Here is a 21,853-nt window from a genome sequence, read left to right as displayed (position 1 = left end):
TCAGCCTCAGGCCAAGAGCTTAAAGCCGAATTAAACCATTTGACAAACAAAATCCATACCCCTTCCTGAGCATTGTCTGGAAGACTTACAGCTAAATACTTAGTATGTTATCTTTCTCTGCAAAAACTGCTGAAACTCATTTTCAGCAATCACAGCTTGTGGAGATTTGTGTATTCTTTTCTTGCACGTTTTGTAGCAAGAATAATTGTCCTGTTTGTTAACTGAGCTCATTTTGATTTTTCACTGTATTCCTTTTGAAGTAAAATGTATTGTACTGCAGCTGTTCAACTGCAGTGCAGTATCTATTGTGACCCTGGATAGAGTGGGGATGAGTGCACTTGAACAGATACAAATCATACCGTAGGTTATACAAAGGAAATCCTACCAAGGTGTTAACTGTGGTCTCTCTCCTTCTGGTCTAGCTCATCACTGCAGTGGTAACAAAGAACTGGAAAGAGATTGTGCAGTCTTGTGACCTGCAGAACTGGAGAGAGGCTTTGGCTGCTGTGCTCACTTATGCCAGGCCAGATGAATTTGCAGCCCTTTGTGGTAAGCACACTTTACAGGCTGGGTGTCATTTATTCTACTTACAGCAAAACTACACTTTGCCAGCGTTGTTTTCCTTCCCCTATACTGCTGTAGTGCCTCTCTAGCTTCTTTCATGGGTCATATAGTTCCTAAGTCCTGTTGCAGAGGAGGAGAGGAACCTCTGGGATGCTATTTTACCAGTGCATTCCCTAACTTTCTGGGCACAGAACTCAGAGCCTTGTGAGCAGCTGTGTCCCAGTATTGCCTGTGTAGCACACAGCTGCTGGTCTTGTACCACTGGGGGTGTTGATGTGATGGGTGTCTCAGCCAAGGGACCAGTCTTGAGGTGTTTGTGCATGGGGTACAAGTAGAAATGTTTAAAGGAAGCACTTCACTCTTCTTTCCCAAGATCAGTTTTGACTGCTGGAAAGAGTCCTCTTTCCCAGGCAGTGAACATGCCTGCCCTTGTGTGCTGTGTGGCAGACAGCTGGCTGGGTTTAACCCACAGGGAGGTTATATTACCAGTAGCTGTGAGCCTGACAGCCCTGTGTCCCTCAGCCACGGTGTCTGGGGAGGTGTATGACTGCCTTGAGCAAGCATCAGCCCAGAGCAGTACCATGGCTTTGCTCACAGTTCCTTGGCTGGTTGCACACTCGGGTCACACTCCTGAAATGAGGGGCTGCACAAGTGGGTGGTGGAGGAGAGAATTGAACCCTGGCCTCTTGTCCTTTATCATGTCAGCAGATGGACTGTCCCCTCTGCTGTGACTCGCATTTGCAGTTATTTGACAGGTTCTTGCTGCCATGACTACCTCTGAAGTGCCCTGGACTCCCATGAGATAATCTGTGCTAGACACCAGAGTGTGTCCTTACCAGCAGAGCCCAGAGGCAATATCCCTTCTCACTGAGACATGACAGCCATTGTAGGCTTCCTCAGCTTCAGCAGTGATGGGGAGGGATCACCTAAGTGATTCACCAGCACCTCTGTTCATATTCCATCTAGATCTCCTGGGCAGCAGGCTGGAAAATGAAGGGGACAGCGTTCTGCAGACACAAGCTTGTCTCTGTTACATTTGTGCTGGCAATGTGGATAAACTCGTTGCCTGTTGGACCAAAGTTCAGGATGGAAGCAGCCCCTTGTCCCTTCAGGTTGGTAATTATTTCAAGAAAGGTGTTGGAAGTAACACACTGCAATCATTTGGCACTTAAATCGAATGATCTAGTGTAGAGCTTTGCTGTCTGATAGCTGGATGTACATCAGGATGCAAGCCTTTTCCTTCGGGAATGGCATAGCACATAAATATGATACTGGAAAATGCACAGTTGTGAAGCACAGTGGCCCTTGTGCTTGCCCTGGTCTTTGGGTAGTCATGCTACAACACTTCTTGTGTTAAAGGGTAATGGTGGAGCTTGAGTGTTTTGGTGAAGAAGAGTCTTCGAATGCTTGCATCTTTGGCAGCTAGGGAGTGCTTGGACACTTCTACTTTTGGATGTTCAGGAGAAGAAATCTAAAGCATTAGAGTTAAATCTAGAGAGAAAGCTGTAGGAAGATTCTCCTTGGTGTTTTCTCCAGGAGTTTGCACACACAAGGCTTGATTTCCAGTAGTGAAATATATTGCATATAGCAAATATCTTGGGGGAATAGGAGTGGAATGAAGCAATTGTGGAATAATTTATTTTATACTACAATCTTAGTTTCTTCCATCTGCTCAGGGCCTTTGAAGGACCAGTTTTAGAAAGTACTTAAAGTAACATTACTTGGCAGTGCTGTGAATCTCTTGTAGTTAATTGAAAGAACTGGAGTGTATGAGTTTTGCTCTGCATCATTAACTCTCTCCAGTTTTGAATTATCAAAATTACTTGATTTTGAGGGCTTTATATACAGATTTACCTTCAGTTTGAATTTGCATTTTGATTGCATGGCTTTGCTCTCTTGGACACTAAAATTGAAAAATATTATTGGAGTTATAATTAGGCTGCTTGTTTACTCTGATGTGGAATTCATAGAAAACTCACAGAAGCTGTTGATTATCTTGATTTATTTGTAGGGGTTTTTTTTCCTTTTTTGAAGTGCTGATTTGTTGAGAAAATCAAAAATGTTTTATTGAGGAGTCAGAAAACAATCCTTAGTAGTGATGTATGGTTGAAATTTTGTGTGTGGTACACTCAATAAATCTGCCGTAAGATTTTAAAAAAGGATTGAATGTTAATATTGTCAAATTAATATTTGTAGTATCTCTCAATATAAATGTAGTGAGAGTAAGAAAATCATGAGAAAACTGACCAGAAAACATTCCTGTAATTTAGGACTGGAAGGAAACCCAACCAAGGCCAGCTCTGGTGTTCGGGGATGTGCATGGAAGGCAAGATATGGAGTACTTTTGCTATAGCAACCAGAAAGCAATGGACAACTCTCCCAAGGGAGATCCTTTTAAGATGGTTAAGAACTGACTTACTAAAACACCATAAACAAATGTGCAGCAGCACAGCACTATTGTTGGTGACATGATGTTTCTTGTTTGCTCTCATGCTGTCACCAGATAATTTTATGAAAGCATACTCTTGGTGGGCATGCTTAGTGCTGATAGGGCCCTGAAATCGTTTTTAATAAAACCAGTTCTTTTGGCTTTGAACTCTGCTGGCTATGCTGTTAGAAGCTACTTGGTTGGTGTTCTGTTATCTCACATGGTGGGAAGGCTGTGCCTTGGTGCAGCTGTGGCTGTCTGGGAAACCTGTACTGGGCTTGGGGCTTCTCACTGGGTGAGAGGGGTTTTCCAAGGCTGCCCTGAGGAACAGCCCTCCATGACAGTCATTAGCCTGTCACTAGTTAGCCATTCACTTTGCTGTTCTCACTCGTGCATGGTTTTTTTTCCTGATCTTTCAGGACTTAATAGAGAAAGTCGTAATCCTGCGCAAAGCCGTGCAGCTCACCCAGGCTGTGGACCCTAATGCTGTGGGGGCCCTTTTGGCTGATAAGATGAGCCAGTATGCCAACCTCCTGGCTGCTCAGGGAAGCCTGGCTGCAGCTCTGACCTTCCTCCCTGAGAACACCAACCAGGTATGGGGCCTTCGGGCTCTTCACTCTCTCTCCCTCTGTGTGAACAGGTACACTTAGAGCAAAGGTCTCTGCACGGTGCAGTCAGCCATCAGGACTGCCATTTGACATGCACCTCAAGATGTGACAAGCTGTTTCCCCTCTCCCTGTGTTGACCTTGCTGAGCTGACAGGAATGCACAGCCACCTTCTGCTCCCTCTTTGTTTCACACCTTTGTCCTTGCAGCCAGTGACTGCCAGAGGGTGTCCCTCCAGCAAGCCAGATACGGTGAATGAAATGTGTGCCTTGACACTTGGCTGTTTTCTTTTGACTTCTCATTTTCCATCAGCTGACATTTGTAGACAGGGTGGTTTGGGAAAGAGGCAGGCACATGTAAGGCAGTCCCAATGGCCCCATGTCTCATGCATGGTCACGATCGTGCCTCAGTCCGATCTAACAAAGCAGAGTGGGCTTTTGAGAGCTCATCAGACAGAGGGTGGCCAATCAGCCTCTTGGTGTGATGCACTGGGTGACAGGCAGTGCAGTTAACCTTCCTTCACTGTCCTGCTCTGATTGCAGCCAAACATCGTGCAGCTGCGGGACAGGCTTTGCAGAGCCCAGGGGGAGCCCCCGGTGGGACAGGACGGCCTCAAGGGACCATATGAGAGAGAGCCCGTGCCCAAAGGACGAGCTGGCCCTGTGGCTGGACGGATGCAAACACCCCAGGCTCCAGCCCAGCAGTATTACCAGCAGGTAAATGGGGTTTGGCAGTAAGGGAGGGACATGGTGCTTGAATTCTTAAGAGTGATGGATATAATAATTCTTCTCCTTTCTCTTGATCTGAGGCTGTATGCCATATACCTCCCGAGAGCTTTATGGTAAAGGTCACTGGGGCTTCCTTTCAGTCAATACAGATACCTCTTTTATTCCTTATCTGGAAGCATCCATTAAACACCTTGTCAAGCAGTCTGCTGCTGAAGATTTGGTGTTTTCCCCCTTTGTTTGAAGGTGTGCTTCAATGCCAAGAATAGCTGCATGGGAGAGCACTGCAGGAGTTCTGTGCTTCCTCTCATAGTCCCTGATGTCCCATCCCTGCAAGCCATGGGGCTTGCTCATGCTGCTCACCAGACTCTTCTGGGGCTGATTGCTCCCACCCCCAGCCCTGATGTTGACTGCAGAAGCTGCTGAGCAGTGGCAGTAGCAAACTGATGACATGTTTCAGCAGCTGTGGGTACAGTTTGCTGTGCAAACACCTTCTCAGATGGGCGTAAGGGGGCACAGGCAGGTGAGGAAGCAGGTGGTTTAACTTCCTGGACTGAGAGTGAGCTGTGCTAGAAGAAAGACCTGGTTAAGTATGAGACTAATAAGGGAGCTGTGCAGGAAGGAAGAGGATGAATGGGGAAGGCAAATTCCCTGATTTTATCTCTAGCCTGAGGACAACAGCACAACAGAACTCACTGGCCATCACTGCAGTGTGGTGTGTTGAGCAGCCCTGGCTGTGTGCATGCTTGGAGGGCATTGCCAAGACTCTAATCCCTCAGTAGAGCACTGCAGCTCCCCTCCTCTGCACAGGGGCTCTGGGCTGAGCTTTTCTGAGAGCAGAGCTGTGTGGGGGCTGTGAGTGTTCTCCTTATGCGGAGGAGACTGGCACAAGCAGTGGTGTCTCTGTGCTGCACTCAAGCATTGCTTGCCAGAAAAATGAGGCAGGAAGGAAAAAGGGCTGAAAGGTTGAGGGGGGGAATTGGGAGTTCTTGATGTCAACAACGTGTGCCTCTGCCTTCTTTCCAGGGTGTTAGCAAGGTAGATTTCAGAAGGGACAAAGCCTTCATCCAAGATTACCTTGCTAACACCATTGCATATGATTTTAAATGCATCATCATCAATGATCAACTCTACTGTTCTGTCTGTGTCTTTGGCCTCCCTCCTTGTAACCAATGAGTTGCCTTGAGAAGTGATTCTGTGTGATTCCCGTTTGGCTGTGGGGAATAGCAGCTTTCCTCTACATGGCAAGATCTTAGCAATGCTTTTTCTTTAAACCAGAGTTTCCTCTTTCTCCTACTGTTTCAGGAATGTCTCAAACTATTATTTCAGCAAGCCCTGCTCAAAAATAAAAGGCTGGGTTTATCACAACTCCTTGAGCACACTGCGAGTTATCCCCCTGTGTTCTTGGCTTTTCAGGAAGTCCATGCTCATCAGGGGCTTGAAGAGGACAGGTATCATGTCAGAAAGGTGCCCAACAGTGTGCTGATGAACCAGAATGGAGAAAAATTACACATTTGAGTCTCAGGATACTTACTTTGACTTCCTTTTAAGAAAGGGTGTACGAAGGACTTGCTCAAGCTTAAGGCAGCCTTTGTTTAATTGCTGTCCCAATAGGAACATGTACTTAAAACTTGGATTCCTTTCAGCATAGGTTTTTTTTTAAGCCTCTTTTTCATCTAGATAAACCAGGCATGAAAGGAAGTGAAAAAGTCTTTTAGGTTACTTCAATGATGAATTATGCAGACACTAACAGTGGTTGTTGTACAGCTGACTGCACCATTAGCCTAGCACTGTGTGGAGTTAGAGACACATAGCCTGAAGCCAGCTGAGCCAGCCAGGAGTGCAGGGTCACAGCTTTCCCTCTGCCTGTGCTCACACGGGGCGTTGAACTCCTGAACCCTGGCCATGTGTCCCACTGTTGGGCAGCACACCCACTCCTTGCTCAGGGATGTCACAGGCATAGGAGGTTTATGGCTTCTGTCCCATCAGAAAGGTAGAAGTGGTCATATGGAATTGAAGGGCTTTGAAGTGGCAAAGAAGGAAGACAGAGGAAAGGAGCTATGGGAGACTGGCTGGGAAGCAATTACCATTAAGATATGTATCTGTGCATGTGCAAGAGCTGAATAACAGATTTTAACCTTTTATAATTCATCTTGAGCTCAATTTAAACAGAATTCTTTTGTGTGAGGCGGTATGTTTGAATTTAACATGGAACTTGGGACTTGCAGCTCTGAATAGTGATGCTTGGGGTCATGGACTAATGGCGGGGGGGGCTTCTGCCATAGGAAAATGTAATGAAAGAGGGAGACCTGGCTCACTGGCACATATAACACTGCACTTGCTCCACAGCCAATTGTAGCTGCAACTCCACTGTGCTTCGTTTTCGCTCTGCAATTCACTTTGGCTCCAGTGCACAGTGATTTTGTCTGTCTTGAATGCATTTTTCCTTCTTTCTCTGAGATTTTTATGGCTGTTACAACTGCCAGCATGCAAACCTTCTTGCATCTTGTTTTGTGAAACCCTTTAGACTTTTTTTATTGTTTTGTTTTCCATGATTGGTATTTCTTTGTTCGATTCAGGTTAGAATTGCCCCTACTGTCACTACCTGGAGTAACAAAACTCCTACTGCCCTTCCCAGCCATCCTCCTGCAGGCTGTCCCTCTGACACACAGGTATAACCTTCATTATTCCTCTCTGAGCCCCTGCTCCACCCCAATATGTCCCCTGGTGTAGTCTGTGTGCTTGACATGGTCTGGTACAGATAGACAGAAGGAGCAGCTTCCATGTGCGCTCTGGATTTATTCCTCTGCATCTCATTACTTTTTTTTTTTTCACCAGCACCCAGATGAGGGGCTCTGGAAAGCCTTGAGTGGGAGCTCAGTGTGATCTGAGCCTCCCCACCCCTTGCCTCACACTGGAATATTTGAAGTTTGATGATATTTTTCCTTTCCCCCCTTTCCATGAAAATCAGAAGCTTCAGAGTTAATGTTTGCTTACTTGAAAGATGGCAGGGTGCTCTCAGACTGCCTGAATAACAGGCAGCACTAGCAGGGACCTCTTCCTTGTGCAGGAAGGTGTGTGCTGCTCTGCTTGCTGCTGAAATCACTGCACATACAGGCTGTACTTTCAGTGTTAGACTGGGCACCCTAAGGCACTGGGCTGGTTGGAGGCCTTTGCCTCTGTGCTGGTGGCTCTTCCAGGGAATGTGGTTGATCATTTTGTTGCAGTTTTGCTTCGGCACTGCATTAACGTTGCTGACTAAATCCTGTCTCTCCCAACTATTTTTCCTGAAATCTTTTTGCTACAGGGAGACAACCCACCTCCTCCAGGGTTTATCATGCCAGGTGCTGTTAACCCCAACATGCCGCCGCAGCAAGGCACATCTTCCAATTACAGCATGTACTCACAGGCAGGGACGCGGCCGACGTACCCACAGAGTGAGTAACAGCAGCTTCACCCTCTCTCCCTCCCACCCAGGTGGGCCAGCCACATTTAGTTGGGGATAACCAGTCCCTTGCTTGTGGTTGGGAATGTTCAGACCAAGACTGTCCTACATTTCTTGTGGGGGTGGGGAAAGAGGTTCTCGAGGCGACATTCTGAGGTTGTCATTTCATGGTGGGGTTCAGACATTAAACACCCTCTACAGTCAAACACTGTCTCCTCTGCTGAGAGGTCGTCTACCCACAGCTTAGACTCACTCCTCAGCTGGCCCTTCCCAAGGGTGTGCTGGGGTCAGAAAGTCCAAAGCCTGAGACCTGGAAAAGCAGCACAAAGAGGGACACAACTCATCTGTGTGCAGCTGGTCCATCCTTTCTTGTTGTGACTCCATGAAGATGGGAAAGGGGATGAGGAAATGAGGGCAGTACTAGACTTGAGTGAGGAAGGGGGGGGCACAGCACTGAAACTCGAGGCAGGGATTAAAAGTACAGATGTGAGAGAGGAAAAATGAGCATAGGTGAGCAGGACAGGTAATGAAATTAGGCTGCAGGGCCTGCAGTGAAAGGTTGTGAGCTTACACTCACTTCCAGAGTGTTGTTCATTTCCTTGGCCTAGGACTTCCCTTTGTGCAAACCTAGGATGGGGCTTTCCCTTCCCTGAGAGACACTGTGAGGATTGCAGTGGTCCAGAAGAACAGCAGTGTCCATGTGCCCCAGCCCCACCCCAGGTGACACAGTGGCTCTGGGCCAGAGACTGTGTGTGGGAGAACAAGAGTCCTTACAGCCAAGGCAGTCCTTTCTGTGCCTCCCTGCTCCCAGTTGCAGGCTGGGGTTTTAAGCAGTGCTACAAGTGCAGGCAGAGTTGTGGGAGCCAGGATTTGGCTGGGCAGGTAAGTGGTTTGAGGGATTAGGGGCATGAAGAGAGTGAGGTGAAGAAGGAAGCTCCTCTGTTATGAACTCACTGACTGAATGTTTTCTCTCCCTGTTTGTAGCTTATCAGGCCACACAGCAGTACTCCTCTGGAACAGGGGGACCAGCTCTCTATCAGCCTCAGCAGCCTATCGCTGTCCCTGCTTCAGCCTCTTACCCGAACCCTACCCCTAACACCGCCCCTCCCTACCTGCCCTCTGCCCCTGCCCACCCCATGCCCTCTCCGCTGTACCCCGGGCAGCCTCAGCCCTCCCCGACAAGCTTGAATCCTGTCTCTTCCTTCCCTGTTCCTCCTTCTGGCACATCCTTTCAGCATGGCAGGCCAGGACCTCCAGCAACTTCTGTGGCTTATGCATTACCTACTGGACCAACAGGTACTCTGCCTGCAACCAGTGACCTTCCTGCATCCCAGAGAACAGGTCTGCGCTTGGACAGGGGGGCAGGCAGGGAGGGGGGAGAGGGTTTTGGTCTTTACTCACTCAGTTCAGTATGCACCTTTTCCTTGTGAATGCTCTGTACAAAGGTTGCTTTTGCTTAGAGATGGGTTCAAAGCATTTCTAAAGCACATCATCATCCCTGTGCCTCTGGCAGTGGCACGGCTGCGCTGCCGCAGCGTGAGCAGTCATCTTTCTCTTGCGAGTCAGACCTTGCCACAGTCACAGAGCTTTTTGTCTTGCCCAAGACAGGAGGCTACAGCAGTCTTGTTATGAGGCTGTCATATGCCATGGATGGATAGTTGCACAGCTTTAACCTTGTGAGGCTGGCATCAAAATCTGCTCTGTGGCTGGAGAGTAGAATACAAAAATGAGCAACTTTTTCCTAATAGCCGCAGACAAGATGATCCCAATTCTCCTCGCACAATGATTTTGCAAATGTGATTTGTCCCTGTGCCCCTGGTTTTTGAGCAGCCTTTCAAGCCCGCGATTGGCAGCATATTTAATTCAAACAGCATTTCCTGTGGCATCAGCTCACTTTCATTATTTTGTTCCTAACCACTTAGTGCGATGGAATTGCTGTAGCTGTGAATGCCTTAAAAGATAATCAGAAGTGATTTAGAAATGCTTTTACATGTCTTTCTTGGATGTCAATTAAAAGCATGTGTGTGTGGCTGGCACGTAGGAGCATGTTTGAGCATGCTTGGTGAGGGAGCACTCGCTGAGGTGGGGGCTCCGTGTCTGCTCGTGACTGCCTGGATGTCACTGTTTGCTGCGGGACAGTGACCTCGCTTGCGGTAACAAAGCTGTCTCTTCACTTAGCAGCCTGTGAAACAGCAGCTTCTCGTACATCAGGCAGTGCAGGAAGTATGAGCAGTCCTTTGATAAACTTGGTCATAAACACACTTCACATCTAGGTGCTCCAGCTGAAGTGTCAAGGACCGGATCTGGGGAGTGGAGGGAATATTAGGAAAGATTTGAGAAGTGTTTTGGAGATGACAGCTCTGCTGACAGGCCCTAATAAGCCCACTGTGATTCCCCCTCTTGTTTTAAAAGTTCGTTGGTGTGAGGCAGTGCAGAAAAGGCATTTTGCCTTTGTCTTGACAACATGAGTCCTATGAGTATGTGCTCCCCGTGTCCTTCAGGCTGGCAGCTCACACCTCTCATGGCATTGCCTTCACACGTGCCCTCATGTTTTGGGGAGAAACGGTCTTTTGCTCTGTTAATAGGACTGGTGTAGGGCTGCCAGAGTTGCAAGGGGAGAAAAGGCCTTTTCCCTCCATAGTGCAGCCAGATTTGGTGCCCTCTCTGTTCTTATGGATGCTGTACTGTGACCTCTCCCAACCCCTTGTTACAGGGCATGTCAAACTTGAATCTTTAAACCAGAGGAATTATTAAATTGGACAGAGAAAGATGTATTGGTTTCTGGGCCTGGGATGTTAAGCAGCACATTATAATGCAGACAGCATAGCTTCTGCACCTCCAGATAAATGGCAGGAACAAAAAAATTGTTCATTCTTATCCATTTTACTACTCAGCTTGTGTCACTGGCAGGCACTTCAGATCTACCACTTTTTAAGTTTCTAGCAGTGAAGTGGCATAGTCCATGTGGTGTGCTCAGAGTGGTTGAAGCTCTATACTTTGGACAGTAGAAATTAGGAACATTAATGACAATACTAGTTGATTTGTAAAATGGCATAATCCACATAGACTGTTGTCTAACACATCGTATGTCATTTTAAAAAAGAGGAATTGAACCAGTCCTTATCCATAATGCCTGGCCAGATTTCCTTTCAAAGTTGTTCATACCAGGCTTTTTATAAAACCTTCTGAGACCTATCAATGCTGCTTATGTTTTTCCCAGCAGCTGTGGTGAGAAGGTAGCCAGTATACAGTGGCAAAAGCTCAGGAACCCAAACTTGGGCATTATCTCTGATTTCTGGCAAACAGCAGCCTTAGGCTGAAATGCAGAGGTGGACTCCAGGGCGTGGTGAGGTGCTGAGGCCCGGATGGCTCATGAATGTGGGCACATGAGTGCTGCCTGCAGCTGGAGAACTATGGAAAAAAATAAAGGGTGTCTGAAGAGCACGCTCTGTTCTCTTCCAGTGTTTGGATTACGCCTTTCAAAAAGCATACAAACAAGAAGGAAAAAACCCCTTGTTTTTTAAGTGCAGAAATGACAGCGATCATGCTTAATATTCTTAACCACCAACCTATTTTCTGAGCAGCTGCACTGGTTAGTGAAGGATGCCTTGGCATGAGATCCTGCAGAACCACAGAAATCTGCAGCCAGAAGTAGATGTCACCTGTAACACTGTGTTCTAGTGCACAGCATATAGTGATGCTGATCTTGGCATTGAAGTGGTGTGCTTTTGTGTGTGGTGATAATCTAATCTGGGAACATCATGTTTCACTTTGTAAACGTGACTCATTTAAAGGGAGGGGTACGGGAGGAAGGAAAAAGATCTCAAATGTGAAGTCTTGAAAAGCACCTGACCTTTGAACTGGCTTGGATTTAAAGATGCACTTAAAGAAACATTTCTATAAATATCTTCTAGTTTTTTGAAATGCATGTAACGTCAGTCTGTTAAGCTGTGCTTGGAGCTTCAGTAAGCAAGAAAAGCCCACATTTATTTTCATTTTCAACCTCTCTCACTTTTTGTGATAGATCTTTGAACCTGCTTTCAAGGGAGTTTTAATTTTCAGCATCTTGAATCCTGTTTGAAAATGTGATAGGCCAATTCTTAGCTAAAGTAAGGGTTTGCACTAAAACCGTAAGCCCATCAGACCAACCCCAGGGACAGGAGTTATCTCATCCCCAAAGTTCCTCTTCTGTTTGAAATGGTGAAGGCTTTATTGGCTGTGTTTGTCATTTGGATTTATTGCTCAGTCTGAGCTTGCAACGTGTCATTTTGTTTGAGTGTAAAGCAGCTGTGTGAACATACTTTTATTGCTGGGCTGCATGCGGTTGAGACTGTGCCTTGATTTGAGAAAATACTTGGATATCCACCTTAAAGTCAAGTACTTGCAGCATCTCGTGAAAAGCTTTCTGGAACCGTAAAACGATGTTGAGAAGTTTGCTGCTGAGAATAATGGTCTGTCGGCTTCACTGGAATAGAAAATGAGAACACCGGAGATAAGAAAATGAACCAGAACTCTGCAAAATTTGTTAAAAGAACTAGAAACACTGATTTACTGCATGGAAAGAGCAACAGGCTTGTTTTTGGGGAAGGTGGACAAAAGCAATTCCATGGGGTGGTTTGAACAAATGATTTGTCTCTAAATTGACATTGTAATCAGTTTAGGTGTTTTTTTTTCCTCATTGAAACTAATTTGCTACTCAAAAATTGCAGACCAATTGTTTTATTATTTTTGAAGAAAACCTTTTTTTTTTAGTTGACTTTGCATTTTATCTGCAGAAAGCCTACCAGCTCAAGACCAGGCCTCTCCCTTCACAGGTGAACTAGGTACCACCTAACCTGAAAATAATTACAGCCATTACGTGAAATTAATTGAACAGACATCAATTATGCATATGTTCTTCAGAGAACATTAAGTGTGATGCTGTTTGCCAATTAATCAAATCAATTTTTAATTCCTTAATTAAAACCAATAACAACATATCTGGAATTTTTAACCACAGAAACAAATTCTAGTTTTCCTTTTTTAAAGGAAATTATTCCAAGAAATTAACAGTGGTAGCAGCCTGGGATATTTTCCTAATGTGTTACCCCTATCAGCACTGCAGCAGTTAGACTCCCTGTATCTGAATACTCTGGAGTTTTCTGGATAGGTAGGAATAGAGGAGCCCTGGGGGCACATGGCTGCCAGGAGATGGCACTGCCTTTGGTTAAAGAGAAAGCAGAGGTGAAAATGGTTCTAAATTGGTTTTCATTTACCCCTTTTACATACTCTGGATGTGGAACTTGTTTAACAGAACATCGGGAGCAAATTCTGCAGTGACGTTAAGCTGTGCTGTGTAAGGTTGAATTCATCATCTGCTAAGTGAAAAACACTGTGGTGAAAAAGTCCATTGAGCAGGGATTTGGTTTTGTTGGCTTTTTGTGGCTTTGTGCAATAAATCCTGATTACTCGGCGAGGCCGCGGTAATGCCGGGATGTGATGCTGTGGTCCTGATTACACGTGCTCCATGATGAGATGGGGAGCTGCTTCTAATGCACTAATGTGAGCTTTGGTGTGCAAATCTTGCAGCTGCACAGAGCCTGGGAGATCACAAGGTTTGGTATGGAGCAACACCCCAGACTTGGAATGAATCTGCTCGGACATCCTCTGTGCTCCTTCCAGTTTCAAACAAATTGCCTTTGGTGCAGAAAGCTAGATCTTTTTCACCTTGCTCAAGCAGCTCTGCTCTGATTTTGGGATACAAAGCTCCCAAAAACATGCTGTAGCTGGCAGGGGAGACCTGGGGGGTTGACTCTTTTGTGTTTCCAAGGTGGCTGGGTGAATCTGGCCTGAAATGTTTGCCTCTTACACCTCTTCTTTCTGTGTGGTGTTGCTGGGGAACATGTCTTAACTGCCATGTATAAATGTCACATGTAAGCTCTCTTCACATATACAGTCTGTGTAGCAGAGCTGTATTTTGGGCATGGCAGGCCCTTTTCAAGGGGCATGTCTGCTCAAAGTTGTTTTTTTTTTTTTAATATTTTTTTCTGCAAGAGAAGAAAAAGTTAATAATTAAGTTATTAACTTGAGAACAGTTGGTTAAGATCCCAAGCATGCCCAGTGGGTGCAGAGCCCAAAGGGTCTGATGGCAGGGGTGTTGGGAGGCTTGGCTGGCACAGGAGCTGTTCTAGCCCTCAGGGAAGGGCAGGAGAGGGCAGGCTCTGCTAAGGCCCTGCCAGTAGAGCCGTGGCAGGGAGCTGGCCCAGCTGAACTCAAGAAGGCGTCACTGCCTTCCTCCAAGGTACTTACAGTCTCTGTTTTCTTTCTGTCCTAGGACCTCAGAATGGCTGGAATGACCCTCCCACCCTGAACAGAGCTGCCAAGAAGAAGAAGGTACTCTAGGAAATAGTGCCTCAACACAATTGAGTGCTGGTCACTTGAAAAGCAGTAATTTTAAGCTGCTCCTGGGAAACTTCTTGGCAGGAGAGGGAAAGAGAAGGGTTAGCAAACAAAAGTTTCACCTCATGAGCAGAAATGGCTTTTATGACTCTCCAGTATGCATTATCTCACTCAAAATATTTAAGCCTATAAAGAGATGGTGTTTTTCTGCTAAAGTTGTGGTTGTTAATAACAACATTGATCCTGGTTTAAAGGAAATGCTTCTGAATGTTTTCATCTGCAGTAAAGCAGCTGAATTTTGCAGGAGACGATACTTAGGCAAAGTTATGAGGCTGTGCAAATTGTTATAGATTATTGACTTTGCTGGAGCTGAAAGCAATTTATCCTGATTAAGGGTCTGACCCTGAGAGGTCTGTTGAGAGTAAGACAATTTTCATGATGGAGATAATGTAGTTTTGTAAAACGGATTTAGATTGCAGCAGGGCAGAATAACTGGGGACACTTGGCACAGAGCAGAGTGAGCCTTTTCCTCCCCTGGTGCTGCTGTAGTCTGGAATATCTCCACAGCAGTTAGTGCCTTCCACTGTTCTCTGACCCTGGTGCATTTGGGAAGCAAGAGTTAGTCTAGAGCATGTAAAGTGTGGGGAGAACAAAAAAAAAGTTAGAGCAAGCAAGGGAAGATCTGAGTGAAGGTGAATGCAGAAGTCTGCCTTAGCCTTTTGGGTTTTGGTCTCTGCAGCTCAAGATTAAGAAGCTTTTGGAGGCTGGATCAAGGACGCCTTGTGTGCTCCTGACTGCCCCAGTGCTGGGACCTTTGTCCCACAGCAGCCTGCATGCTGCCTTTGGGGCTTCAGGCTCTGAAGGAGAAGAAAGAAAGTTGTCAGAGAGAGTAACTGCTGGACCTGAGAGCTCGAGAAGCAGCCTTCTGCAAACAGGGTTTTTGTTACTGCAGCGTGTGTGTGTGTCACAGCCACAATTCCTGCCATAGCCAAGGCTTGAGGGTTGGCTCCCTTCTAAATGAGGAGTCACGCCTGTTCCCTGTTGGATATTTAACGAATCTGTCAGTCGTGTTTCTGTTTGTTTCCCTTCTGTCCACTGTCTGAGGGGTGGTTTAGGATATTATAAAATGACTCACCACATGGACTGTTATAAAATAGAAACGTCTGGCATTTCAAGCCGTAATTTTCAACTGTTTTCTTCCTAACTAAGAACTTATTCACCACTCAAAAGTTTATTGCTGTGATTCATTGCATTTATAACTGACTTTGGTGCTGGATTGGGAATATTTTTTTTGCTGTCCCAAACCACTCACTTAATTCTAGCATCACTCGTTCAGGGTTCTGTAATCTTTCCTTTTTTCCATGCACACCTCAAGAAATGTGCACATTCCCATGGAAGCCCTTTCTTTTGTTTGGATTCCTGTATGATGCATAGCAGAGGCCAGTAGCTCATTTTGTTGTTTCTTCCCTCTACCAAATGTTTCTGAAAAACCCCCTGTGTAAAGACTGGCAGATGCTTAGGGATGAATCTGAAATGCACCCATAATCTGTCTTAGCACAAACCTGTGTGCCAGAAGCTTGAAAGGCTTTCAGAAGCTTTATTGGAGCATGTTGCTAGCTGTGACCTACGTACTGCATGGACAAAAATACACCCTTGGAATTGAGACACAAAAATCTAAATATAACGACCCAATAGTAAGAATAGATGTAGGTGTGGGTTAGTTTTCTCTTGTAATAGTGCTGGTCTGCCAAACCTCTGATTTGTGCCCTTGGCAGAGGGAGAGTAGCTCTGATCTTGAGATGGCTGCACCCAGTTCTTGTGGCCAGGGGCAGGCTGGGATGGCTCAAGGCACTTATTACTGTGCAGCCAGAGGAATGGGTTTGTTTAGGCAGAGTGAAATCCTGTTATTTGTATATCCAGAGCTCTCAATTACTGTGGGGTGGGAATTCTGTAAGAGCTAGGCATTGTGCTCTGCCTGCAGCAGCCACAACAACATAAATGCACTGTTTGTTGGGTTTGGTTTTGTTTGTTTTTTTTTCCCCAGGTCCCTGATAACTTCCTGCCCCCGGTTCCCATCACTTCCCCCATCATGAACCCGCTGGCGGATCCGCAGTCTCAGATGCAGCAGGCTCCAGCTCCAGCACCTCCCACCGGTGCCCCCACCTTCCAGCCTCCGCACCTGCCGGCTGGGCCACTGCTGCAGGGCGGCTACCCACCTGCTTCCCTGCCACCTGCTGCTTCCAAACCCAGCACAGAGGGGGCCCCCGGGGCCCCAATCGGCAACACCATCCAGGTAACAGCCCTGGCACTGCATGGCTTTGGTTTGTCCATCAGCAGAGCCTGGCAGGCTGGGATCCTGTTGGCCAGGCATTTCCTGTACCTGCAAAGTGTACTGTGGAGTTTTTAGTCACTAGCTTTGTGCCATGCTGGCATCGTGCTGCTGTAATCTCCACCTGGATCCCACCTTTTTGCAGTTAATGCTATAGTCAGTATGGGCCAACAACCTGCTTCCTTCTGCAGCTTCACACCTTCCCAGAGGGAGCAACAGCAGGTGCTGATAATGTCACCTCCACACACCCACAGGGAAGAAACAGGAATTGTGCCAAGCTAACTAATGATGCCGCTTGGTTTAGTCAAAAACAACGTGTGGGTACAGTGACCTGGAAAAGCCTCACCTGTTCTCTGTTTCTCAGCATGTGCAGGCACTGCCAACAGAGAAGATTACCAAGAAGCCCATCCCTGAGGAGCACCTTATTCTTAAGACAACGTTTGAAGCTCTTATCCAGAGGTGCCTGCTGTCCGCCTCCGACCCGGTAGGTCACTGTGGTATTCCCAGAGTACCCCTGTGTGTGGGTGAACATGCTGGTACCTGTAGCACAGGTGTACCTCTCAGCCTCTCCTTTGGTCCCTCTAAAGGCTGCTTTGAGCAGCAACATGTGGGAAAGCCATATGCACACAGGGTGTGGACATCTGAGGTCAAAGCACAGTCCAGCTGCTGAGCACTTTGACTCTGGTCCTTACAGCCCTCAGCATGGGCAGAGCCTGATGATGAGCTATTTATGAGCAGGGAATTAACCCATTGCAGCCCCCTATATTGCTCTCTTCAAGGAAGGAGGGTTGGAATTGGTTACAGTTAACGTTTTGATGATGATGGTTAAAAAAATTAAAAATTCTGAAACCTTCAGAGAGAGAGCTGTTGGTCTTTCTTACAAGTGATCCCTGTGGAGGCATGTCCTGTACATTTGCTTAGCTGCTTCTTACAATTCAGAGCAGGAAGCAGCTGGTATTATGCCAGGTCTGGGCCGAGGCTCACATACGTGAGTACATGCCTCAGATTTTGATCTGTGATTCGTGATTTCTGATAACAAAACTCATTTCAAAAGGAAAAAAAGACTAGCAGAGAAGTGGAAGGTTAACAGCTTTAACACAACCACTGGAGCTGGATAGGAAAAACATTTCCTGTGCCAGCCAGCACTTTGTAAATGAGCCATCCCTCTCAGAGCTTCTCATTTATTTCTGGTGGTCAGTAAATAACATGTCACTCCAAAGCTCAGATGCTGACTGTTCAGCTCGTGCCTGCCACATGCTAAAAGATGGTACTGGTGGTGTGCAGAGGGCTTTGTGCACTAAATGTGCTTGCTTTAGCAGCACAGACTTGTGCTCCTGTTATGGAGACTGGGAGCTGAGCTGTCTGAGGGCTCTGTGGCAGTGGCTGTGGGGGTATATTGGACATGTGGTGTCAATTCTGCCTTCTACCTGCTCTGCGGTTTCAGCTGCCTCTGTAGTTTTGACTTGGTATTTGCATGTATGTACTCCTCCTTTCCCCTGTGTGTCTCAGTCCAGCAGTTTCAGGGTGGGCTCACCCACACACTCCTTTTGCAGAAGCTTTTTCAGGCCATAGGACAGACCTCAAGGTTCACTCAATTGCTCAAAACCCTTTCTTTAAAGCTTAGAGTACATATATGTATATAGTGTATACTGCACACTCTTTGACTTTTTCTTCCTCTGAGTGCCCCTTCTCCCAGACAAAGAAGGCAAAAGCATTCTGCTTACATCTGCACCTAGGGATTGCTTTTCTGCTCTGCCAACACGTTTTGCTTGCTTCTTGTTAAGTCTCTCTGATTTTCTTAGGCAGAGCAAGTATTTAAGTACAGGGAGATGAGACACCACCCTGGCTGTACACATCAGTTATTGTCAGAGCAAATGCAGGCACTACTTGTTACATTCTAAAGGGGAAAATGGCAACAGGAAACAGAGAGTGAGGACAACCAGTTTGCACTTCCACCTCATTTCTTTGGCTGGAGAGATGTCCTGCTGTTTACTAGACACAATTTATTCTTCTTTGTCCTAGTTGACCATCTGTAAAATGAAAATAGAGTGTTCTCCTATTTGCAGGTTTTGAAACAAATGCTCTGAAGTCATGTATCTGAGAGTTTGCCAGTCCAAAAGAACCAGCCAGTTTATCTGCTCCTCCTGGGGTACCTTTTCCTTATCTATCTCAGTTCCTTGACAGCATAACTGGTGCTGAGGAGTTTTCCACATGTAGCCTGAGATCCATGTGCCGTGTTCTCCTTTATGTCCTCTGCATTCTGAACAGCTTCCCCTAATTTCTAGCACAGCAGGCAGCCATCAGCCTGTGTTCACCCTTGAGCCAGAGCATTCTCATAGACTTTATTTTCTCTCTGGACAATATTTAATCCAGAGAAATGTTTCCAGTTGCCAGGGAAAACAGCACTATCCTAAGTGAAGATGGATTGATATGCATACTGATTTAGGAGAAAGTTCCATTACTCTTGTGCACTGATAGCATTTCTGCCACTGTTGGCCACCAGCTTTCTTGTGCTCCTGCAATTGTAACCCTGATGCTTTATCACTGTTTTATTACTCTGGATTAAAATGTACAATTTCTGTGGATGTTGGTTTAAAAAAAAAGGTGAATAAAAATGCATTTCTTCAGCAGCTGCTGCTGCAGGTGGAATATACTGGGGTTATTTTAAGAACCTTTGGTGGCAAAGTAATTCCAGGTACATCAGTGGGTGGATTGTTCTGTAAAAGTCATGGAAGCACAAAGGATCTGCAAGGACATTTTGGTTAAAGCTGTTAGTTTTTCTGTTGATACTAAAAACTTATAGACAAACTCCCAGCTTTACTAATCACATGAGGAAAAATATAATTAGGATTTGCCATAAATGATGACTGAGTTGCACTTACTTAGACTTGAGTATCTGCATGTGCCCTTAAGCTCTCATTGACGTTGCTGGATACATGATTCCAGTAAGAATTTTATCCAGTTATAATGCTTTGCCAGTGAACCATAGAAAAATGTGCTGCAGCTCAGAATTCTGTCACTTTTGTATCAGCTAAACCAGTGGGTTTTGCAAATGACCAGTGGCTTTTGGGGTGCACCTCTATGATTTACTGTTCTCTGTAGCAAACTAGGGCAGTTACATATGGAGAACTACAGCCATATATCACGTGGTCTTTCCTAGCAAAATCCGGGGAGAAAAGTACAGAACAAAGAATTCAAATGATGTGTTAGGAAAATGCTGTTGAGGAAGAAATTTGATGTGTCACATGGATCTCTTCACAGTGATATCAGATCAGTATGGTGTTCTTAAAATCACTGTGTTTTAATGTTTTTATTTCTCTTGCAGCAAACCAAGAGGAAACTGGATGATGCAAATAAACGCCTGGAGTTTCTTTATGACAAACTTAGGGAACAGACAGTAAGTTCTGTTTTACTTTCCCCCACCCCCCAGTCAAACATTGCCCATGACTTCATTGCTGGTGTGGGCCCCTCTGCAGTATGTGGCAGGTGCTTGTTCTTTCTTTGGAAGTGTGCTTCAAATCCATTTATTGGATGTTTACATGGACTTCTTGGAAAACAGCGAGGTAGCGTGCTTGGCCCCAAATGCCTGTGCGGACTTTACAGTGTTTTGGGGTCATGTCGTGAGTGTTATGGTGCTGTGCAGAGACTGTGCTGATCCAAAGAGCAGAGCTCCTTGCAGCAGGCACTGTTTCTCTGCTCCCAGCAGGAAGTGAGACACACATCCTGGGGTTAAAAAAGAACCCAGGGGACTTAGATGTTGGAGGCTCACTGACTTCACTGGAAGGCAGATGTGCAACTACTTTTGAAGATCTGGTAATTTTTCCAAAGCCTTCCAGGAGGCTTTGGCAGAATAAAGGACTGTGCTTAGATGTCTTAGTACTTTAGGATTAGAGTGATCTAATCCTGTTATTGTCAGGCCGTGTTTGCTGAGCAATTAACTTTACCCCAAAGGCATAAAAGCCCAGTAGGTTTTTCACAGTGCCACAGTCTGTCACAGCAGGTCTCCCATCCCAGGGAATTGCACCCAGGGGCTGGCTGGCAGTGAAGGCTTGCAGTGCTGCAGAGAAGGTATGATCTGGTTGAAGTCTGCTGTTAGACTTCCCAGTGACTGTTCCCAGTGTGATGCAGCTCTGAAGATGGCTATCTCTAAAGAAAGGAACTTAATTGCTTCACCTTCCTGAGGGCCAAGCCTGACACTTGGAATTTCTGTTTTCCTAGCACTAGTGTAGGTGCTGTTTTTTCTTTCTGCTGACCTGCCTTGCCTGGCTTCCTTGCAGCTCTCTCCAGCCATCATCAGCGGTTTGCACAACATGGTGAAGAGCATCGAGACCCGCAACTACCAGGAAGGACTGAACATCCACACACACATCGTCAGCACCAGCAACTTCAGCGAGACCTCTGCTTTCATGCCAGTCCTGAAAGTTGTCCTCACCCAGGCCAATAAGCTGGGGGTGTGAAGTAGCCCTGCACTTGAAGTAGCCCTGCACAAGCCTTGACGGTTGCTTTTCCAAAGAAGTGCATTTCTACAGCAAACATGCAGGAAACGGACCAAATGCTCGTCCTCACAGCATGTCGCGGTAGAGCGCTGACAAATGGCATTACACTCTCCCTGCAGAATACTTTGCTCTAGAAGGGCTCTGGAGCCCTGGTGCTTTTCTTTTTATTTTAATCTTTTTCCCGTTCCCTAATGATTCTCCTCTACAAATAGTATATTTAATGGATGATGTCCCATATTGTCAATTTTTAGGTGCATGTTACACTGCTAAACAGTGGCTTTTAATAACAGATGTATGTGGTAAAACAACAAGATAGGTTGTGTATCGGACCCTAAAACAAATTATTCCCTTCCACCCCACTGTTCCTTATCCACCGGATTAAAAACAGTCTGATCATGTTATAAGTGTATTTGGTCTTTCATTTTTATGAAGCTGCTTGCAGTCCTGTTATTACAACTTACATGTTAAATAGCTTAATTGTGCACTGGGGCAAATGAGCAAAATAAAGGCTAATGTGATATTTTCAATAAATGTAAATTTATTAAAATGTGTCTTTATGAAGTGCAATGTAGAGACTTTGAACCTGGAGTACAGTGAGGTGGCTTTCTGTTGTGTCCTTGGCACAAGGACATTTTTCTTATTCCATGCCTATCACTGAAAGCTCTGTGTAGGACACAGAAAGAACAGCAGTTGAAAGAAACATCTGGGTTTGGAAAAAAAAAAAAGAGGCAGTTTTGCATGAAAACTACCTAAAATACCTGTGCCTGTGGACTGTGGATTTGGCAATGCATACTGCATGAAATATTATAAATAACAATGTAATCACTGCTCACTCCTGTGACTTAAACAGATTCATCAGGCAAAACAATTTTATTTTCCTTT

General features: G+C 45.8%; 1 protein-coding gene across 10 annotated transcripts in view; it reads left to right on the top strand.

Annotated features, from left to right (window-relative positions):
- The window catches only part of SEC31A (SEC31 homolog A, COPII coat complex component), a 41,401-nt gene extending 20,026 nt beyond the window's left edge, over window positions 1-21,375 (top strand). For 2 of the 10 annotated variants that reach the window (XM_064651651.1, XM_064651641.1), the window contains exons 17-29: window positions 423-549; window positions 1,531-1,676; window positions 3,412-3,585; window positions 4,141-4,314; window positions 6,903-6,995; window positions 7,631-7,760; window positions 8,753-9,109; window positions 12,544-12,591; window positions 14,082-14,140; window positions 16,191-16,439; window positions 16,840-16,959; window positions 19,801-19,872; window positions 20,753-21,375. In XM_064651651.1, the coding sequence (XP_064507721.1) occupies window positions 423-549; window positions 1,531-1,676; window positions 3,412-3,585; window positions 4,141-4,314; window positions 6,903-6,995; window positions 7,631-7,760; window positions 8,753-9,109; window positions 12,544-12,591; window positions 14,082-14,140; window positions 16,191-16,439; window positions 16,840-16,959; window positions 19,801-19,872; window positions 20,753-20,932 (1,929 nt within the window). In that variant the 3' untranslated portion in view covers window positions 20,933-21,375. The remainder of the gene's footprint in view (window positions 1-422; window positions 550-1,530; window positions 1,677-3,411; window positions 3,586-4,140; window positions 4,315-6,902; window positions 6,996-7,630; window positions 7,761-8,752; window positions 9,110-12,543; window positions 12,592-14,081; window positions 14,141-16,190; window positions 16,440-16,839; window positions 16,960-19,800; window positions 19,873-20,752) is intronic. The other 8 variants (XM_064651642.1, XM_064651646.1, XM_064651643.1 and 5 more) reach the window with 8 other exon arrangements.
- The last annotated feature ends 478 nt before the right edge of the window (window positions 21,376-21,853 follow it).

This window comes from Pseudopipra pipra, chromosome 4 (genome assembly GCF_036250125.1).
Source record: "Pseudopipra pipra isolate bDixPip1 chromosome 4, bDixPip1.hap1, whole genome shotgun sequence".
In the NCBI taxonomy this organism is placed as follows: domain Eukaryota; kingdom Metazoa; phylum Chordata; class Aves; order Passeriformes; family Pipridae; genus Pseudopipra; species Pseudopipra pipra.
Note: the sequence above shows the minus strand (reverse complement) of the source record. Positions and strands in the feature narration are given on the sequence as shown.